The sequence below is a fragment of the Podarcis vaucheri genome (assembly GCF_965113315.1).
Source record: "Podarcis vaucheri genome assembly, chromosome: 11".
In the NCBI taxonomy this organism is placed as follows: domain Eukaryota; kingdom Metazoa; phylum Chordata; class Lepidosauria; order Squamata; family Lacertidae; genus Podarcis; species Podarcis vaucheri.
This window is the reverse complement of record NC_138749.1, coordinates 59,838,014-59,855,366: the sequence shown is the minus strand read 5'-3', so window position 1 is coordinate 59,855,366 and position 17,353 is coordinate 59,838,014. Positions and strand designations below refer to the sequence as shown.

The 17,353-nt window shown below is 45.0% G+C and overlaps 1 protein-coding gene and 2 long non-coding RNA genes across 3 annotated transcripts in view; all 3 read left to right on the top strand.

The window, feature by feature from the left end:
- LOC309542799 overlaps positions 1–17,353 on the top strand; it is a 390,515-nt gene that overhangs the window by 276,898 nt on the left and 96,264 nt on the right. The window lies entirely within an intron of this gene.
- Positions 4,751–17,153, top strand: IDNK (IDNK gluconokinase). The gene is made up of 5 exons (XM_082241683.1): positions 4,751–4,871; positions 12,903–12,933; positions 13,563–13,649; positions 15,946–15,989; positions 16,660–17,153. Exons 1-5 carry the CDS (start codon positions 4,828–4,830, stop codon positions 17,009–17,011), a joined length of 558 nt encoding a protein of 185 aa, XP_082097809.1. The 5' UTR covers positions 4,751–4,827; the 3' UTR covers positions 17,012–17,153.
- LOC309542792 lies at positions 6,236–7,739 on the top strand. Its single transcript, XR_014224438.1, has 2 exons — positions 6,236–6,369; positions 7,006–7,739. It is a non-coding gene; the product is annotated as an uncharacterized lncRNA (long non-coding RNA).

Below are 17,353 nucleotides of genomic sequence, written 5' to 3'. Positions count from 1 at the left end.
GAAAATCTTAATATCTTATGATATATAAATCATAAAAATAGTGGAAGATGCCCAATATATTAAATATATGTGCCCTTCTGGGTCATTTGATGGAAAGATACATTCCTAGCAACTCTGAAATGATTAGTTGTGAGGGTTTGTGTCTGTTTTTCAAAGTTCGTAAATGCTCTTTTTGTGTTTAAATGCTTTTATTTGTTTTAAATATGTTTTCTTTTATCAGAATTGTATTGCTTTTACTACTTTCTTGTCTGCCACTCTGGGCTCCTTTGGGAGAAAGGGCAAGATAGCAATTTCATAAACAAACAAACACATCTCTGTGGGTTGGTAGCCAGGGCTCCAATTTGCAGTGGTTCCACTCCTACACGGCAGGCGCTTTTGTTGCTCCTCCTGAGAATTATCCTGTTGGCTGCCTCCAGAGATAATGTTGTCTCTCGTGGTTTTAAACAAATGCCATTATTATCCTGATAACACTCACCCTATTTATCTTACTATTATGAGATCCAGGAGGAGCTGTGGCTTTCAATAAAGAGTGCCTGAAGTCAGTGATGGCTTGAATGAAGGTGACTAAACTGAAAGCCAGTCCAGACATCAAATCTATGTTAGATATGTTCATGCAAAATTGGACTATCAGTATTGTTTCAGGCTGAAGACTGCTCAGCAGCAAATTCCAAGACTTGTCTCCTTGGACAAATGCTTGTTCTTATATAGAAAATATAGGTAAAGGTAAAGGGACCCCTGACCATTAGGTCCAGTCGTGACCGACTCTGGGGTTGCAGGGCTCATCTCGCTTTATTGGCCGAGGGAGCCGGCGTACAGCTTCCGGGTCATGTGGCCAGCATGACTAAGCCGCTTCTGGCGAACCAAAGCAGCGCATGGAAACGCTTGTTTACCTTCCTGCTGCAGTGGTATCTATTTATCTACTTGCACTTTGACATGCTTTAGAACTGCTAGGTTGGCAGGGACCGAGCAATGGGAGCTCACCCCCTCGCGGGGATTCGAACCACCGACCTTCTGATCGGCAAGTCCTAGGCTCAGTGGTTTAACCCACAGCGCCACCCGTGTCGCTATAGAAAATATAGCAGACCCTAAAAAACTGAGGTTCCAACCACCTGGGAGTTCTTCCTTTCCTACTAAGCTTCTGCAGAGTGCCTAGGATGCCCATGGTCAAGGCCAGCCTAAAGGGTTGAGGTGCCATAAGCAAATTAAAACGTTGCCACCAACTTTGTGTCTTCTTCTGTGCTGGAGTGCATTAAAAAGAGCACATTACGTGATCAAGTGTTTGCTGGGAGATTAGTTCCATTTTTTCATTTTCATTCTTAATTCCTGTCACTTAGTTACTGCCTCCCCTTTACAACCTTGCCCCCTGCCCTGGCATCTGAGGGAGATGAGGAAGCTCCAGAACATATTTCTTTAAATGTATCGGATATCATGCAACAGCTGCTTGTTTTGGTTTTGGTTTTTTGCTGAACTTCATGGAGACTGGGAGTGGGTGAAATTTGGAAAAGAAAATCAATCTGGGGGAGAGATTTTGGAGGCTGAACTGTTGAGGAAGGGCAGTGTCAACTTTTTCATTTTAAAAAAGCTGTTTTTACTTCAATATAATTTGTTTAATGCAACTTCAAGTGGCACAGGACACGGCCAGCCAGTGGTCATCTGGACTGCTATGTTCCCTCACAAGGTCTCTATTATTTTTCTTCAAATCTTGTTCTGTGCTTTAATTTGATATTTCATTCGCCTATCTATGACCATAGTACAGTGTCCAAAAAATTATCCAAAGTTGGCTTTGACTTCATGAATATATAGATAAGCATTCCATTTCAATCCAAGATTTTTAAAAAGCCAAGCCCTAGGTATTATCACAAGCAAGTCTGGAAACAAAAGGGAGGTGCTTTGTCATCAAGGCAGCAAAATTAAATTTTCTCCAGCTATTGCCTGAGCATCATCCAAATGGGGGGAAATTATGAGCTTGCTTTAAATCTTCCACTGAAGTTCATTTCCTGCAAATTTGATCAGGAGTGCAGTATTGACAGAGAGAGGATATGTTCTATTCTTAGGATGATATGCAGCTTTTTCTAGATAAACCTGCATATAATCCTAATAAATGGTGGAAATGATAGGCAACTGTGGAAATTATAAGAAACTGTATATAAGAAACTACAAACTGTAGAAACTATAAAAAAGTAATTAAAATTCACTCTTACTTTTGATATTATTAAAAATTGCATCTTAATATAAATATAGTTGTGAGTATAATTTAATACTACATGAATGATTTCATGCATAAAATGAGTCAATGTCTTAATCTCTTCCATTTTCCTTCCATTTGAGATATATTACTGCCCTGCAATATAATCCGTGCAACAAAAGCAAATAATCTTGTTACAGTAATTACTATGTGGTCAAGCCTTAAAGCAGCCGTCACCTGGAGCTGTCTCGTGTTTTGGAATGTATGTAAATATTACTGTATTTTAATATTCTTTTGGAAGCCGCCCAGAGTGGCTAGGGAAGCCCAGCCAGATGGGTGGGGTATAAATAAATTATTATTATTATTATTATTATTATTATTATTATTATTATTAAATGCTGGCTGGGGCTGATGGGGGTTGTAGTCAAACAAAACATCTGGAGGGCATCAGTTTGGAGAAAACAGCTTAAAAAATATGTTTTAGCAGCCAGTCTTGGAATACTCTTTTGTCAGCGTTGCATTCCTAGTTTTTATTTTGTCATAGGGTAATGATTCCAACTTAACATACGAAACTACTGCAAAATGTCTCCTGCTTCAACTGATACTGGGTTTTTTCCTCTGGGCTCAAAGGGCTCCAAAGGGGGTAGGATTATATCCCTAGTATAGGGATGGTGACCCTGAGGTCCTCCAGATGCCAGCAGGCCAGATCCTGATCTTCCTTACCTCTCCCAAGCTCATTTGACAGGTAGGTGGGTGGGGCGACACAATTCACCTTCTCAATCACCTGTGGTCAGATGATGACCGCTGGGACTTTGCTGGGCAGGCTTCAGGTCACCACTTATCAGTTGATGGGCGGTGACTTCCAGGCAGCTTTGTGCTCCAATCCAGTTCTGCAGTCGATCCAGTCTGGTCTCTACCTCCTCTACTTCATAGGTCTGGTGTGTGGCGAGTGGTTAGGGGGGAAAGGCCCCATGACCCATTGCGACTCATGCCAGACCAAAACTGGACCCTTTCCCTTGGTGCTGCCCGTTGGGGCTGAGGGGAGCTGGGGTTCAACAGGGAAGGGAGGGGGGAATCAGGCTGCCCCATCCAGGGCCTAAGGAATTGCAACAGGGCCCCCAACCACCTTAGAATCATAGACTTGGAAGGGACCACAAAGGTCATTTCATCCAATCCCCTGCAATGAAGGAATCTTCTGCCCAATGTGGGGCAATCCTGACCACAAGTCTCATGCTCTACAGCTATCCCTTAATCCAGCCTTGTGTTTGCCTATAATTGCAGTGGTTGCTAAGGTTGCATTGCATGGCTTGTTTAGAGAACGGAGGGAAATTTTTGCAGCCCTGTATCAGGCAGTTTATAATGTTTGTTATTTTGCTATGTTTTATATACAGCCTTACCTAGAGTTAAAGTCGCTTCAGGTTGGGCGTTTTCAGGTTATGCTCCGCAGTGACCTGAAAGTAACAGAATGCATTACTTCTGGGTTTTGCCGCTCGCACATGAGCAGACGCTCAAAATGATGTCACGCACGTGCACAGAAGCGGCAAATCGCGACATACGCATGCGCAGACATGGTTTGCGTTCTGCTCAGGATGCGAACGGGGCTCTGGAACGGATCCTGTTCGCATCCAGAGGTACCACTGTATGCTGTAAGCTGCCCAGAGCAGCTGGGAGAAACTCAGCCAGATGGGCGGGGTATAAATAATAAAATTACAGTCATACCTCGGGTTAAAGTTGCTTCAGGTTGAGCGTTTTCAGGTTGCGCTCTGCGGCAACCCAGAAGTAATGGAGCATGTTGCTTCCGGGTTTCGCTGCTTCCGCATGTGCAGATACTCAAAATGACGTCATGCGCATGCGCAGAAGTGGTGAATTGCAACCTGCTAACGCGGGTTGCGTTCTCTTCAGGATGCGAACAGGGCTCTGGAACGGATCCCTTTTGCATCCAGCGGTACCACTGTGTTATTATTATTATTATTATTATTATTACACAGTATTATTATTAAGGCCTTGGCACCCTTTGGGCAATGTAGCCGGCAGGTAGCCACCCTTCCTTTCAAGGGGGGCAGGAAGGTCCACTGTATACCATTTTCATATTCTCTCTTAAGGCATTACATGCCGCGCCCCACACAATCGATCACATGGCGCGGCATGCACACACTACTGTATTTGAATGCAGTGGCGTAGTGTGGGGGGTGCATGGGGGGCCGGCCACACCGGGCGCAACATCTGGGGGTTAGGGGGCGCAAATCCACGGGTTAGGAGGCGCAAATTACTTGCCTTGCCCCGGGTGCTGACAACCCACGCTACGCCACTGTTTGAATGGCAATGCTCATCAACTTCGAGGGGGCTGGTCCGTCAAGTATTTTATTGGGGCGGCCGAAGGGACCCCTAGGAGTTGGCTGCTGTGAGGAAGGGCAAGATGTAACCCCCCCCCCGCGCCCCAGGAAAGCGGAGCCACGAAGACCCAGGCGGAGCCCACCCCCCCCCCCCCAGGCGCTGCTTGCGGACGCGTTTCGCGCGCGGCGCCCCGTGCCCTCGGCCCGCGGAGCCGCCAGCCAGGTTCGCGGGGCGGGGCGGGCGGCGAGGCGGGGCCGCGCAGAGCAGAGCAGGCGTCCGGGGAGCCGGAGTGGAGTCGCCCGGGCGTGATGGCGCTGCAGCTGGTGGTCATGGGAGTGAGCGGCTCCGGGAAGTAGGTAGAGGGCGCGGGGGAGCGGGCGGCGAGGGGCGCGGGAGAGAGGAGGAGGAGGAGGAGAAGCTGGTTTCGCCGCCTCCCTCCTCCGGGTCTCCGAGAACTTCCCTCTCGCAGCTTTGCTCTGAAAAGTCTCTTCAGTCTTCTCTATGTTCCCAGCGTGGTTCTCCTTTCCCGGGCTGCTCCTTAGCCGACCTTCGCCTTCAGGTCCCCGGGGGTTTGCAACAGTGTGAAAGCGCAAGAGACAAATGTGCCACCAAGCTCCCGTGTTCCCCGTCCTCACGTGCCTTGATTTGCTGGGTTCACGCTCGTGTAGGAGCCCAGCAACGCAGGACACGTGTGTGAGTTCCCTGCACGGGGAGATTTGTGCCCTCTGGAATGAGCGGCTGAAGGAAATGGTCCCTGGTGGATGAGCAAGGAAAGAAGAAGGGGTCAAATGCCTGCTTGCTAACTGAGCAAAGTCCTTTTCACTTTTCTTTTGCTCTGAAGTAACAGGAATGGGGCCATTTAAAACATAAACAAAGGTGTGTGAATAGAAGAGCCGGCTAATTATTGGTTTTTTTTCAGCTGGAGATTAAAAACCGGTTTGGAATATATTTTAATTACAGCTGTTGCCCTGGAAGAAGGATTTGAGTTGACAAACTGTGGGAAAGAACTGCCTATGCATTCTCAGCTGCCGGGAGTTGGGGAAGTTGCCAGGTTACCAATTTGAAATCTTTAAAATCTTGTCTGGATTTGTTTTTTAAAACTACTTCTAAACTGCTCTTCGTCAATCATTCTAGAGCCGTTCATAAAAATCAGCACATTAAAATGCCATTAATTACACAAGTATCCACTCTGAACCAGTTCCGTATTAATTGCAAACATATAACATATCTGTCTTTAGCCAGCTTCAGAAACTCATTGGCGTCAGTTATTGCCTTATTTCAGAGCTTTCTTGATGGGAGGAGAAAAACTCCATTCTTAGCCGTCTTCTGTACTTTGCCCTCCCACCCAAACCCCACCTCTCACAGCAGCCCCATGAGCACTTTACCTCAAGAAAATTCACTGGATGAGCACAGCTTCCATTCCCCATAGCAATTTTCTTGCTCAGGCAGTAGTGACCGCCAGCATATCTTTTATCTCACAATTAACCTAGTTTAAATGGGTGCAAGACTCTCCGTCTGCTCTCCTGCAAGAACATGTCAGCATTTTCACTCCACTTTCCCAGCAGTGCTGCCAGAGCAAAGCACATTACCCAGCCAGACTGAGCGGGAGAAGAAGGCACACATTCTGCGGCTGTAGCTATGAATGCTGCTGTAGTTGGAAGGGGGATGTAGATGGTAAACCAGCGCTGGCTAGGGCATTGGTTGCAGGAGAACAGAGGATATATCCAGGCATCCAGTCATGTTTGCCAGTCTGTTCTGCTGTATTGGTGCTACCACAGAAAAGGCTCTGTCTCTTGGGCCCACTCGCCATACCTGCGGGGAAAGGGGAACATGAAGCAGGGGCTTTGCAGGTAATAATAATAATAATAATAATAATAATAATAATAATAATAATAATAATAATTTATTATTTATACCCCGCCCATCTGGCTGGGCTTCCCCAGCCACTCTGGGCGGCTTCCAAAACAATATTAAAATACTAAAATACATCAAACATTAAAAGCTTCCCAAAACAGGGCTGCCTTCAGATGTCTTCTAAAAGCCTGGTAGTTGTTGTTCTCTTTGACATCTGGTGGGAGGGTGTTCCACAGGGAAGGCGCCACTACCGAGAAGGCCCTCTGCCTGGTTCCCTGTAACTTGGCTTCTCGCAATGAGGGAACTGCCAGAAGGCCCTCAGTGCTGGACCTCAGTGTCCGGGTAGAACGATGGGGGTGGAGACGCTCCTTCAGATATACTGGACCAAGGCCATTTAGGGCTTTAAACGTCAGCACCAACACTTTGAATTGTGCTCGGAAATGTACTGGGAGCCAATGTAGGTCTTTCAAGACCGGTGTTATGTGGTCTCGGCGGCCGCTCCCAGTCACCAGTCTAGCTGCCGCGTTCTGGATTAATTGTAGTTTCCGGGTCACCTTCAAAGGTAGCCCCACGTAGAGCGCATTGCAGTAGTCCAAGCGAGAGATAACCAGAGCATGCACCACTCTGGCGAGGCAGTCACAATAAATAGCTGGATTCATATAGTTGCAGATACCTCGATTTGTCAGCCGTGCTAAAAACTGCTGCTGTTCTGCCCTTTCCCAAATAAATGGCACAGGGAGGCATTCCACATTGTTCTAGGCTGATGGTTCCATCGGGATGAGCGTTTTGGCTTCCTGGATGGCATGATCCACCTTCCTCTCCACCTGTGGGCTGTTCTGAGGATTCTCCTGAAATCCCACAAAACATATGGGGAACACAGCAGGACGAGGGAGGGAAAAGCCTCATTGTGCAAGCGGAGATCCTTGTGTGCAGGGCTTTGGCGGACAGGACTCATTAGTTGAATCCTCCCCATTAAAATTTGTGCACTGAATTCTCATATATTTACATAAAATATCTTGCAGTTAAACAGAAGGCCCCTGGATTACACACACTTAACTGCCACATGACATCATACCTCCTCACTCTTTGCATATGTATTTAGCATAGACATCACAATCCATTTCACAATTATTGTTGCTTCATTGTGTGGGAAGGCTATATGAGCTTCTTCCCCAAATGCCCCTCCTTGTTTGTTCTTCCATAGACCGCAATGTCCCCCCTTCTAAAACAGAGTAGCTACTGAAGTTGTTTTTGTTTAATCCAAACCCTATTCTAACCATTCTTACTCTAGGGAATGCCCAGTGTGGGTTTATATCAAGCACCGTGGCTCTTAAGGGGACCCATGAAAATATATACTGACAGAGGCTATGTTACTGGGCGGGCAAAAAATGACAGCTTTTCTGTCTCGCTGCAACTCCATGCTAGGGAAGCCATACCTCTTGAACATCTGCCTGTCAGGTTAAAGCCACAGAGCCTTGGTCAGGAAAAATGGTGGCAAGCAGCCATTTGTGGGGAGGAGGGATTTTGTTGTAAGCCCTGCAACAATCATGTTCCCCTTGCTGTGGTGAAGTGTCTGTGTGCCCAGCAGTTCTGAGAGTTACTCTGAGGCAGAGATGAATCTAGAATCAGGTCCCCAGAACTCTCTGAAGGGCAACCTATAGATTCAGGTCATAATTATGCATACTCTTCCAGGAGTGGAAATGGTAGGCTGGCAGGGTTGATTAGGTAGTCCACTGAAGGCACCTGCAATCCTATGCACTGTTTCCTATGAATAAACTACAAGGAACACAATGACCTTTTTCGTAGATGTGTAAGATTCCACTGGAAATCATAAGGCCCTCACTCCTTAATTTCAAACTATCACTTAGATTTCAATAATGCAATGTTTTAATCAGTTAATTAATGGATAGTGATAATCTGTGTGTGGAAACTGGAAACTTCAGCACAAGATGGCAAAACACATTATGTGGTGCTGGTAACATCACAGGCTAAAACAACAGTGTTTAGAATGACAGTGAAAAATGTTTTGATTGCAGAGGTCTAGTCGTTGTTCCACAGCGAGCTCAGATACCACCAAATGAACTCGCATATCTGCATGCTTTTGATATGTGCACTTAAAGCGGCTTTCTTTCCCCCCAGAGTATGTTGGGGAGCTTGTGATGTGAAAACTTAATTCCATGCTGCATGAAGAAACCCTTGTGGGCGTGTTCAACACCCACACATGCATGTCAAAACTAATCTGATAACCTATTACCAAATATTACTTTGGAAGAGACAGTATGTATTTTAATAGGCCTTCTTGCCATAATTGTACTGTTCAAATTGCACGCTGAGAGAGTGTTGCTTCGCAGGAGCAACTCTTTGTACATCAGTTTTATATATAGGGTTATTTACTAAATGTGAATAATTGCTGTTTGCTTGGGGATCTCTTCAAAGCAAGGCTGGCCAAATACTTCTCAAAGAATAAAAGAAAGAGCAGGGCTCAGTGGGAAGAAAATGTAAGCTTGCATGGAACTGAGATTTGCTTCGTTGACCTTTAATACTGAAAGTTGATGCAAGCCCTGTAGCAATCTTCTGTGTTGTACTGATACTGCAGGGCAATGCTAGTCCTATTGAAGCATAAACTAGAATAGGGTAGACGAAACATACAACTCCCCTCAGTCACGTTCATGTGTTGAATGCCATTGGCTATTGGCACAGTCATTCACAGTTACACAGCTATGGAACTATAGGATTTTACAGATCTCATCAAATCTTGAAGCATATGTACTACCCGGACACTGAGGTCCAGCGCCGAGGGCCTTCTGGCGGTTCCCTCACTGCGAGAAGCCAAGTTACAGGGAACCAGGCAGAGGGCCTTCTCGGTGGTGGCGCCCGCCCTGTGGAACGCCCTCCCAGCAAATGACAAAACGATAAACAACTACCAGACATTCAGAAGACATCTTAAGGCAGCCCTGTTTAGGGAAGCTTTTAATGTTTGATGTATTACAGTATTTTAATATTTTGTTGGAAGCCGCCCAGAGTGGCTGGGGAAGCCCAGCCAGATGGGCGGGGTATAAATAATAAATTATTATTATTATTATTATTATTATTATTATTATTATTATTATTATTATAGATAGTGGTGGCTGGTAGAGCAGAGAGACCATCAGCAGGCTGAGTTTGGCCAATAACAGGCAAAGCCAACAAATTCTAATTTTGCACCCATCCACCTCCCAGCTGAGTTATGCAAAGGCAGCGCTGAGATTAGGAATCTAAGAATCATAGAATTGTAGAGTTGGCAGGGACCCCGAGGGTCATTTAGTCCAACCCCCTGTGATGCAGGAATGTCAGCTAAAGCAAAATTCAGCTAAAGCAGATGTCAGGCAGTGCCATACCCTGGATGTAAGGAGGAAGTGGAGGCTGGCTGACATTGGTGGGACATTGCCCCATTGAGTCTTAAAGACCAGCCTATTCAACATACAGACAGAAGAACAACTATTGTACAAATCATGTCATTGCCTAGGTTAAGTATTCTGCTTCAGAAGACACGGCAACCTCTTGAAAAAAGTTCGGTTCGCCGCAGTAGCAAAAGGAAGACTATAAATGATCATAACCTGATAACAGCACTGACACTTTGCATTGTTCAAGCTCCCATTATCTAGAATTGGAGACAGAGATCTAACCTTTGATTGGCTTATACAGGGCATGTTAAAGGAGATCAGAGGCAATATCCTCTATCTGTGGCAATTTGCACACACCAAGAGGGCCAGTCACTTAACAGCGCAGCCATATGCATGTGTAATCAGGGAATTCTGTGGTCCTTGCTCCCAGGTAAGCGTGTATAGAGCTGCAGCCTCATTGATGCAGATACAATCATCAGTTTTCACTAAAGAGTAAAAAAAAAAAAAAGACAATATTGTTTATTTAGCATTTGTTTCCCACCAGAATACATAGTCTCCTGCCTGCTTTACTCTTACAACAACCCTCTGAGTTTGGTTCGACTGAGAGAAACAGGCTTGTCCAAAGCCACACAGCAATCTTCACAGGAATATACTGTTGCAGAAAATGTGCTACCGCACACTTGTTAGAACTGGGCAGGAAAGTGCTTTCCCTTCCTTTTAATGTAAGGGACGCGGGTGGTGCTGTGGGTTAAACCACAGAGCATAGGACTTGCCGATCAGAAGGTTGGCGGTTCGAATCCCTGCGACAGGGTGAGCTCCCATTGCTCGGTTCTTGCTCCTGCCAACCTAGCAGTTCAAAAGCATGAAGTGCAAGTAGATAAATAGGTACCACTCTGGTGGGAAGGTAAACGACGTTTCCGTGCACTGCTCTAGTTCGCCAGAAGCAGCTTAGTCATGCTGGCCACATGACCTGGAAGCTGTACACCGGCTCCCTCGGCCAATAAAGCGAGATGAGCACCGCAACCCCAAAGTCGGCCACGACTGGACCTAATGGTCAGGGGTCCCTTCACCTTTGCCTTTACCTCACTATTCTGGGAAAGAGTGCCAGTTTTTAGCAATCACTAGTGCAGATCCCATAAGCATGAATGCAGACACCAAGAATGACAATTCTCTGAGGTTATGGGGGGTGACTGTGGTGCAGCATAAACTTTTCATTCAGAAGCTCCCAGGTTCGATCCCTGAATCTCCAGGTACAGCTGGAAAAGACAGAAGTCTGAACCTCGGAGAGCCATTGCCACTCAGTGCAGACAGTACTAAACTACATGGACCGATGGCCTGACTCGGTATAAGACGGGCCTCAACTACCCAGTGAGCTTCACACCTACAACAGAATTTGAACCCAAGTTACCTCTGTCTCCAGCACTCTAGTTCCTGCTCTGTTTTAGTTCAGGATTAAGCACCAACCCGAAAACTGGCTAGCTTGCACCCAATCCTATGCATTTCCCCCCTTTACAAAGTTTCCTCCCTTAGTTACAGTGGAGTTTATTCCCAAGTGTGTTTATAGGACTTCAGCCTGAAGACTCTTCAGATGTTAAGTCTCTCTGTGAAGCGTCTTGACTCGCCTGTCTCAGCTTTTGGGTCTGTGTGTGACAATGTACATTATTCTTTCTGTGCTTCAGCAATGAGAAAATTGAAATCGGTTTGTTACGGTTGAAAACATTGCTGGGAGCCTCATGCAAAGTGGTATTAACTAGAAAGACAGGCTGCTGCTTTTGGGTGGTGGAGAGAGGGAAAAGGTGTGGAGACTTTGAAGTTTACAAGAGGTGCTGCAATTTATAATATTTCCTCACAAACTTGCAGTGGTGGAATAGATATCTATTCTAATAACAATTCACAGCATCTATTCAGTGTTTTTGAGTATTTGAAGAACTTCACAGAAATTATGTCAGTGTGCCTTACAAGAACCTTGTGAGGTCAGTCACTCTTATTTCCCCCATGATATAGATAGGGGCTGAGGTTGGAAACATACGGCTTGTTTTAAGGCCACCTGGAGAGGTTGTGGTAGAGTCAAGATTCCAATTACAGGCTTCTTTGTTCCATGGATCAGCCATGATTGTACATCTCTCATGCGGGGAGTGGTGGGGGCAGATAGGCTAAAAAATTTTTTAGGGGGGAATCATGGCATCACAGCTGGCGACTGGCAAGAGTGGTAAATAAATTTAATTTAAAATATGACTTTTGGGGGGAACCTAAAAAACATTTTGGAGAGCCAAATGTGGCTCATTGACCTTGTTTAGCAATCACTGCCTTTACATTTCAAACATTGCTACATGGACAGAAAGCTTCCCAGGCCTGCAACTTGAACATGAGTTGCCTAGCTGAAGGGTTTTTTTTCAGGGGAAACTTACCAGAACTCAGTTCTGGCGCCATTGCCATTATAAGAGAACGAAGGAGGCATTCATGGCGAGTTCCGGCACCTCTTTTTCTAGAAAAATAGCACTGCGGTAGATGCAAATACCTTGCTTTATGATGAATTATTTCTGTTGTATTTTCTGCATTCTAGCATCCCACCCATGACTTTCATAAACTTTGTATCAGCTCAGCTTTTCACTGCTACTGCCATTTCTGTGTTTCTAGCTCTCTCCAGACCTCACAAGTAGCACATCTCAGGACTAGTTCATTCTTCTTCTCCCTCAGGAATGGGGAGCAAGATGATTCCGGTGCCTTATGAGGAGACCTGGTCAGCTCCTATATTCTGCCAGCATTGTGTGACCTGCCCTGAGATCTATGGTTATAGGGCTGTATACAACTTTAATAAATAATAATAATAATAATTTGCATTTTGCACTCATTTCTGTTTCAGCTGGGACATTTGCATTTGTTTAGAATAGTAACTTCAGCTAGGCTGATTGAAGTGAAGGTTCTGTGAGTCACCCACTTCCATATATTACTCATTTGTAACTTATATCTGATACGTTTATCTCCAGATAACCAACATAATTCTCCCACTTGAGAGTTTCCACTTTAGATTTATAATAGTCCTCTGGCATTTATAGGCAGGATAACAGATAGAATTAACTGTTGATTTTATCTAGTGAATTTATTCTCCAGATATAGAATTTACACTTCTCCGTGTTGTTTTACAGATCAACTGTGGGCTCCCAGCTGGGAGATAAGGTACCGTTGATATATTACTTTTCATACATGGGTTCATTGTCTGTTGCTACGCTTTCCAAGTGTTTATGTAGGGGTGAAGGACCTCAGGCCCAGGGGCAAAGGACAGCCCCCCCAGGCTTCTGCCTGACCCTTGGGACTCCCTGCAAGGCACACCCTTTCCCCACCCACTCCACTTTCCTTGAATGTTTTGGCCTGGCTGGAATATGCCCTGTAACGCTGCCTGGATATGCAGAGAGGGCCGTGAGTGTGTGCATACAAACCAGCCCACTGTGCAAAGGCATGATTTACATCAGCTGCTCCACCCTTTTCTGCCTTTAGCCCTGCCCACCCTGGGAGGTTGCCTGGAATGGAATGTGCACTTTCTTTTTCCAGGACTGTAAATCAGCCCCTCTCAACCTGGGTCTCCCAGATGTTGTTGGAATACAGCTCCCGTCATCCCTCGCGAGCAGGACCAGCGGTCAGGGGTGATAGGAGTCCTGCAACTTCCAGAGACCCAAAGTTGAGAAAGGCCGATATAAATGGTGACTCATTTTGTGACATAAGGATTGTGTAATCCTTATTGTGTGTTTGCTAAGATTTGTTGCTGCAAAACTAAGATGAAGTAATCCCTAATTATAATTCCTATTTAGCTCGGATGGAAATTCTATGATGGCGACGACTATCATCCAGAAGAGAACAGAAAGAAAATGGCAGCAGGAATACCTCTGAATGACAAGGTATGGCATATATTCCAGAAGCCAAAGAACTCTTTGAAACAGTAAACCCAGTTAAATGGATTGCAGAGTAGCTGCATGGACACATGCGCACACACCATTGTCCTTTTTCATGTAACCGTCACTCACTATGCACCATGAATACAGCATCTATAGACAGCTGCCTGTGAACAAGCAAAGTGTTTACAATTAGGGGGAACAGGAAGTCTCTGTATGTCTCCCACATCCCAGTCAATCATAATCTGCAGGTTACTTGGGCTCTGATAGATTGCTGCTGTGCCAGTAGACCAAGAACTCTCTTTTTCTTTTGTCTGTTGAATTGAGGCTGCAATCCTGTGCACACTTAACTTGGAAATGAGCTCCACTGAACACAGGGAGACTTACTTCTGAGTAAACATCCCGGCTACATTTGAATAGGTGAGCCGTGTTTTTCATCTTACTCAACTCTGGGTTGCATCCAGCTAAATTGCTGTGCACGCGAAATGACTTCCATGAGCCATGTTCTCCTGCCCTTGCACGCCACCCACACCCCTCCCCAATCTGCTCTGGGAAGCTAGGGGAAACACAGAGATTTGTGGGGGTGCACAGAGGACGTAGAGGGAAGGCAAGTTTCACTGAAGTTGTGGAAATTGTTCTGCATGTGCAGTGATTTAGTTGGTTATAAAAATTCTTAACTTCTAGCAGTGCAATAATTGCATATGTTTAACTCTGCCATTGTAATCAGTAGGATTTTAAAATTTATTGACAGCATAATCTTATGCACATTTAACTCAGAAACAAGTGGTGGTTACTTCCCCAGGTGTGTATAGCAGGAGTAGCCAATGTGATGCCCTCCAGATGTTTCTTGGTCAATGATCAGGGGTGGTGGATGTTGTAGTCACATTGGCTACCCCTGGTGAATAGGATTGCACAGTGGCGTAGCGTGGGTTGTCAGCACCCAGGGCAAGGCAAGTAATTTGCGCCCCCTAACCCGTGGATTTGCGCCCCCTAACCCTAACCCCCAGATGTTGCGCGCGGTGCGGCCAGCCCCCCCTGCACCCCCCACGCTACGCCACTGGGATTGCAGCCTCGCTTTGGTTGGATGAGCTGTGACAGCAGACAAAAACACCCACTTATTACACAAGTGCAAACCCAGTGAAGTAAAAATGTTCTCACTGAAGCTGTTTCCAAAGGCATGGTCTATAAATCTTACTTCTTTGGCTTTAATTCCTTTGAAGCCGTTTTGACTACACTGCTAGACACTGTCTGTGAATAGTCCTCTTTGCAGGATACTTTTACCAACCAGAAATAGCTAGAAAGATCCATCACAATGGATCTTCCTTCCTTCCACTTTATATCAGTTAGTGCCTGTGCTTTTTCAAACGACGTACACAAGTTAACAGGAACTGTCAGTGAAAATCAACTAAAAATATTATATAACATACCAGCACAGGCAACTTTTTAAAGGAAACTGAACATATGAATATCAGCCACTGCTTTGGAATGTGGCTGGCCAAAAGCAGACTCCACTTACACCTTTGCAATCATTTTTATAACACGTAAAAATGCAACCATTTTCTTAATACTGTATACGGAAATAGCTACCTTGCGTAAGTGGATGAAACGATTATGCTACATCCAGCATATCTCTCGTGCACATTACTATACCATTTTCACATGGCTAAACTTAAGATTTACTAAGGATGTCATTGCAAGGAGCAGTATCACCCTCAAAATAACAGTTCATAGGATACACCTAAGAACATATTTTATAGGTGTCTCTTTTCTGGCCTTGCCAACACTACGAAGCTTATGCTGGTGAAGGGAGCAGATGCTTTCTGATGAATGAACTGGTGGCATGAAACTGTGAAAGCCGCATGGAAGACAGGAGTGCGCTTCATAGTGAATGAAGAGTCTCCCACCTCCTTCCCAGCCTGGCAGACTTTCGAGCTGTCATTTGTAAAACTTGTCCTAACACAAGCTAGACAGAAAGGTGAAGCTTTAATGCTGAGCAATTACAAAGAAATCTGCAGGCAATATAAAGCTTAAATTGGATTACGTTGAGAAGCTGATCAATCATTTTGATTGTATTTGCCATACTCATTTGAGCCAAGTAAACTAGCAGGCAGAAGTTAATCCCTCACTAAAGATTCATATTGAAGCAAATGTGCCTATGGTGATGATGATTTGTGATTGCTGTTAATATGAAGAGGCTATGATGTACTTCTGGCAGAAAACCTGAGAATATTAGGCGTCGTTATTTCAGGTAAAATGGCAGAATTTGCTTAAGCCTGTCTGTTTTGTCTGTCTTGTTTCTTAGGACAGAATCCCATGGCTTTGCCACCTGCACGACATATTAAGGAGGTATGAAAGTGACTGAATCTTAAGAAACTTGAAACCAGTGTTGTGCATTCTGCTGTAGAAACCACACAATTGCCCCAAACTGCTGCAGATTTCTGTAACACACATTAACCGCTTATAGTGAGAGCAAACTATTAGAAAGCCAGTAGGTAGACAAGGAACCTTTGGGCCTCTGAATGTTGTTGGCCTCCAATTCACATCAGTCCCACCCAACACAGCCATTGATGAGGGACGTTCTGGTCCAACAACAGCTGGAGGATCAAAGATTCCGCAGCCCTGCTAGAGGTCTTGGAGAGCTGGAATCAAAGCTTAGTTCTGCGGTAACTTCTTGTGTAATCTAGCAAACTGACAGTAAATGGCTTAATTGCAGGAAGGATCATACAACATAGCCCTAATGGGGATGATACCACTTGTGTATGTGAGGGGGAATACATGACTAAATGCTCCCCCATGTCACGATTTCTGCTTGTGGAAAAACTACTATACTCTACCCTAGCTTCCTTTCTACATGCAGGGGTTTGTTGCATGAGCGAGAATTCAGAAATACTTTATGTGTTTGAAGGTAGTGCAAACTAGCTGGGCTGTTCCTTAAACTCGCTCCTAAGGAAGCTTAATCGCAATGTGCATAATATTTTCCTGAGGTGTGCAAGTAATATTTTTTTCCTTTTTGTAGGGAACAAGCATCAGGACAGAATGCAATTTTAGCCTGCTCAGCCCTGAAAAAAATGTATAGATGCATTTTGGAGAACAGAGGGACTGGTGGCGACCGTGGTCACCTAGAGGAAGATGTGGTGCCTCCACCACTAAATATCCTTTTTGTCCACTTAGCTGGCCCTATGAGCCTAATTGCTAAACGGCTGGAGAAGAGAAAGGGACATTTTATGCCACCTGCTCTACTCCAGTCTCAGTTTGATACTCTCGAGCCTCCATCACCCCCAGAAAAGTCTATTACTGTCAGTTTAGAAAAGTCCGTTTCAGAAATTGTATCTGAAATCGAAGAATATATTAAAAACTTGAATTGTTAATTGTACCAAGGTGGTTCCTGCACTACAATACCATCTCAGAACAAAGACATCTCTCCTACAATTTCTCTTTAATTAAGAAGTAGAATTTTATGCATTGGCCCCCCGCCCCCCTTGTGAAGAGCACAAAATAAAAGACATTTTAGTCATATGGTATTTAACTTTTGTACACAAGCTGGAGTTGTGAGGATTTTGGAAAGCACTTAAGACTGACCTAAAAAGTTCAATTGACTCCAGGAATTACAACAGAAGAGGGAAGCACAGTTCCATGTGTCGGATGAGGGAAGGCTTATTTCTGACTCTCTCTCTCTCTCTCTCTCTCTATACACACACACACACACACAC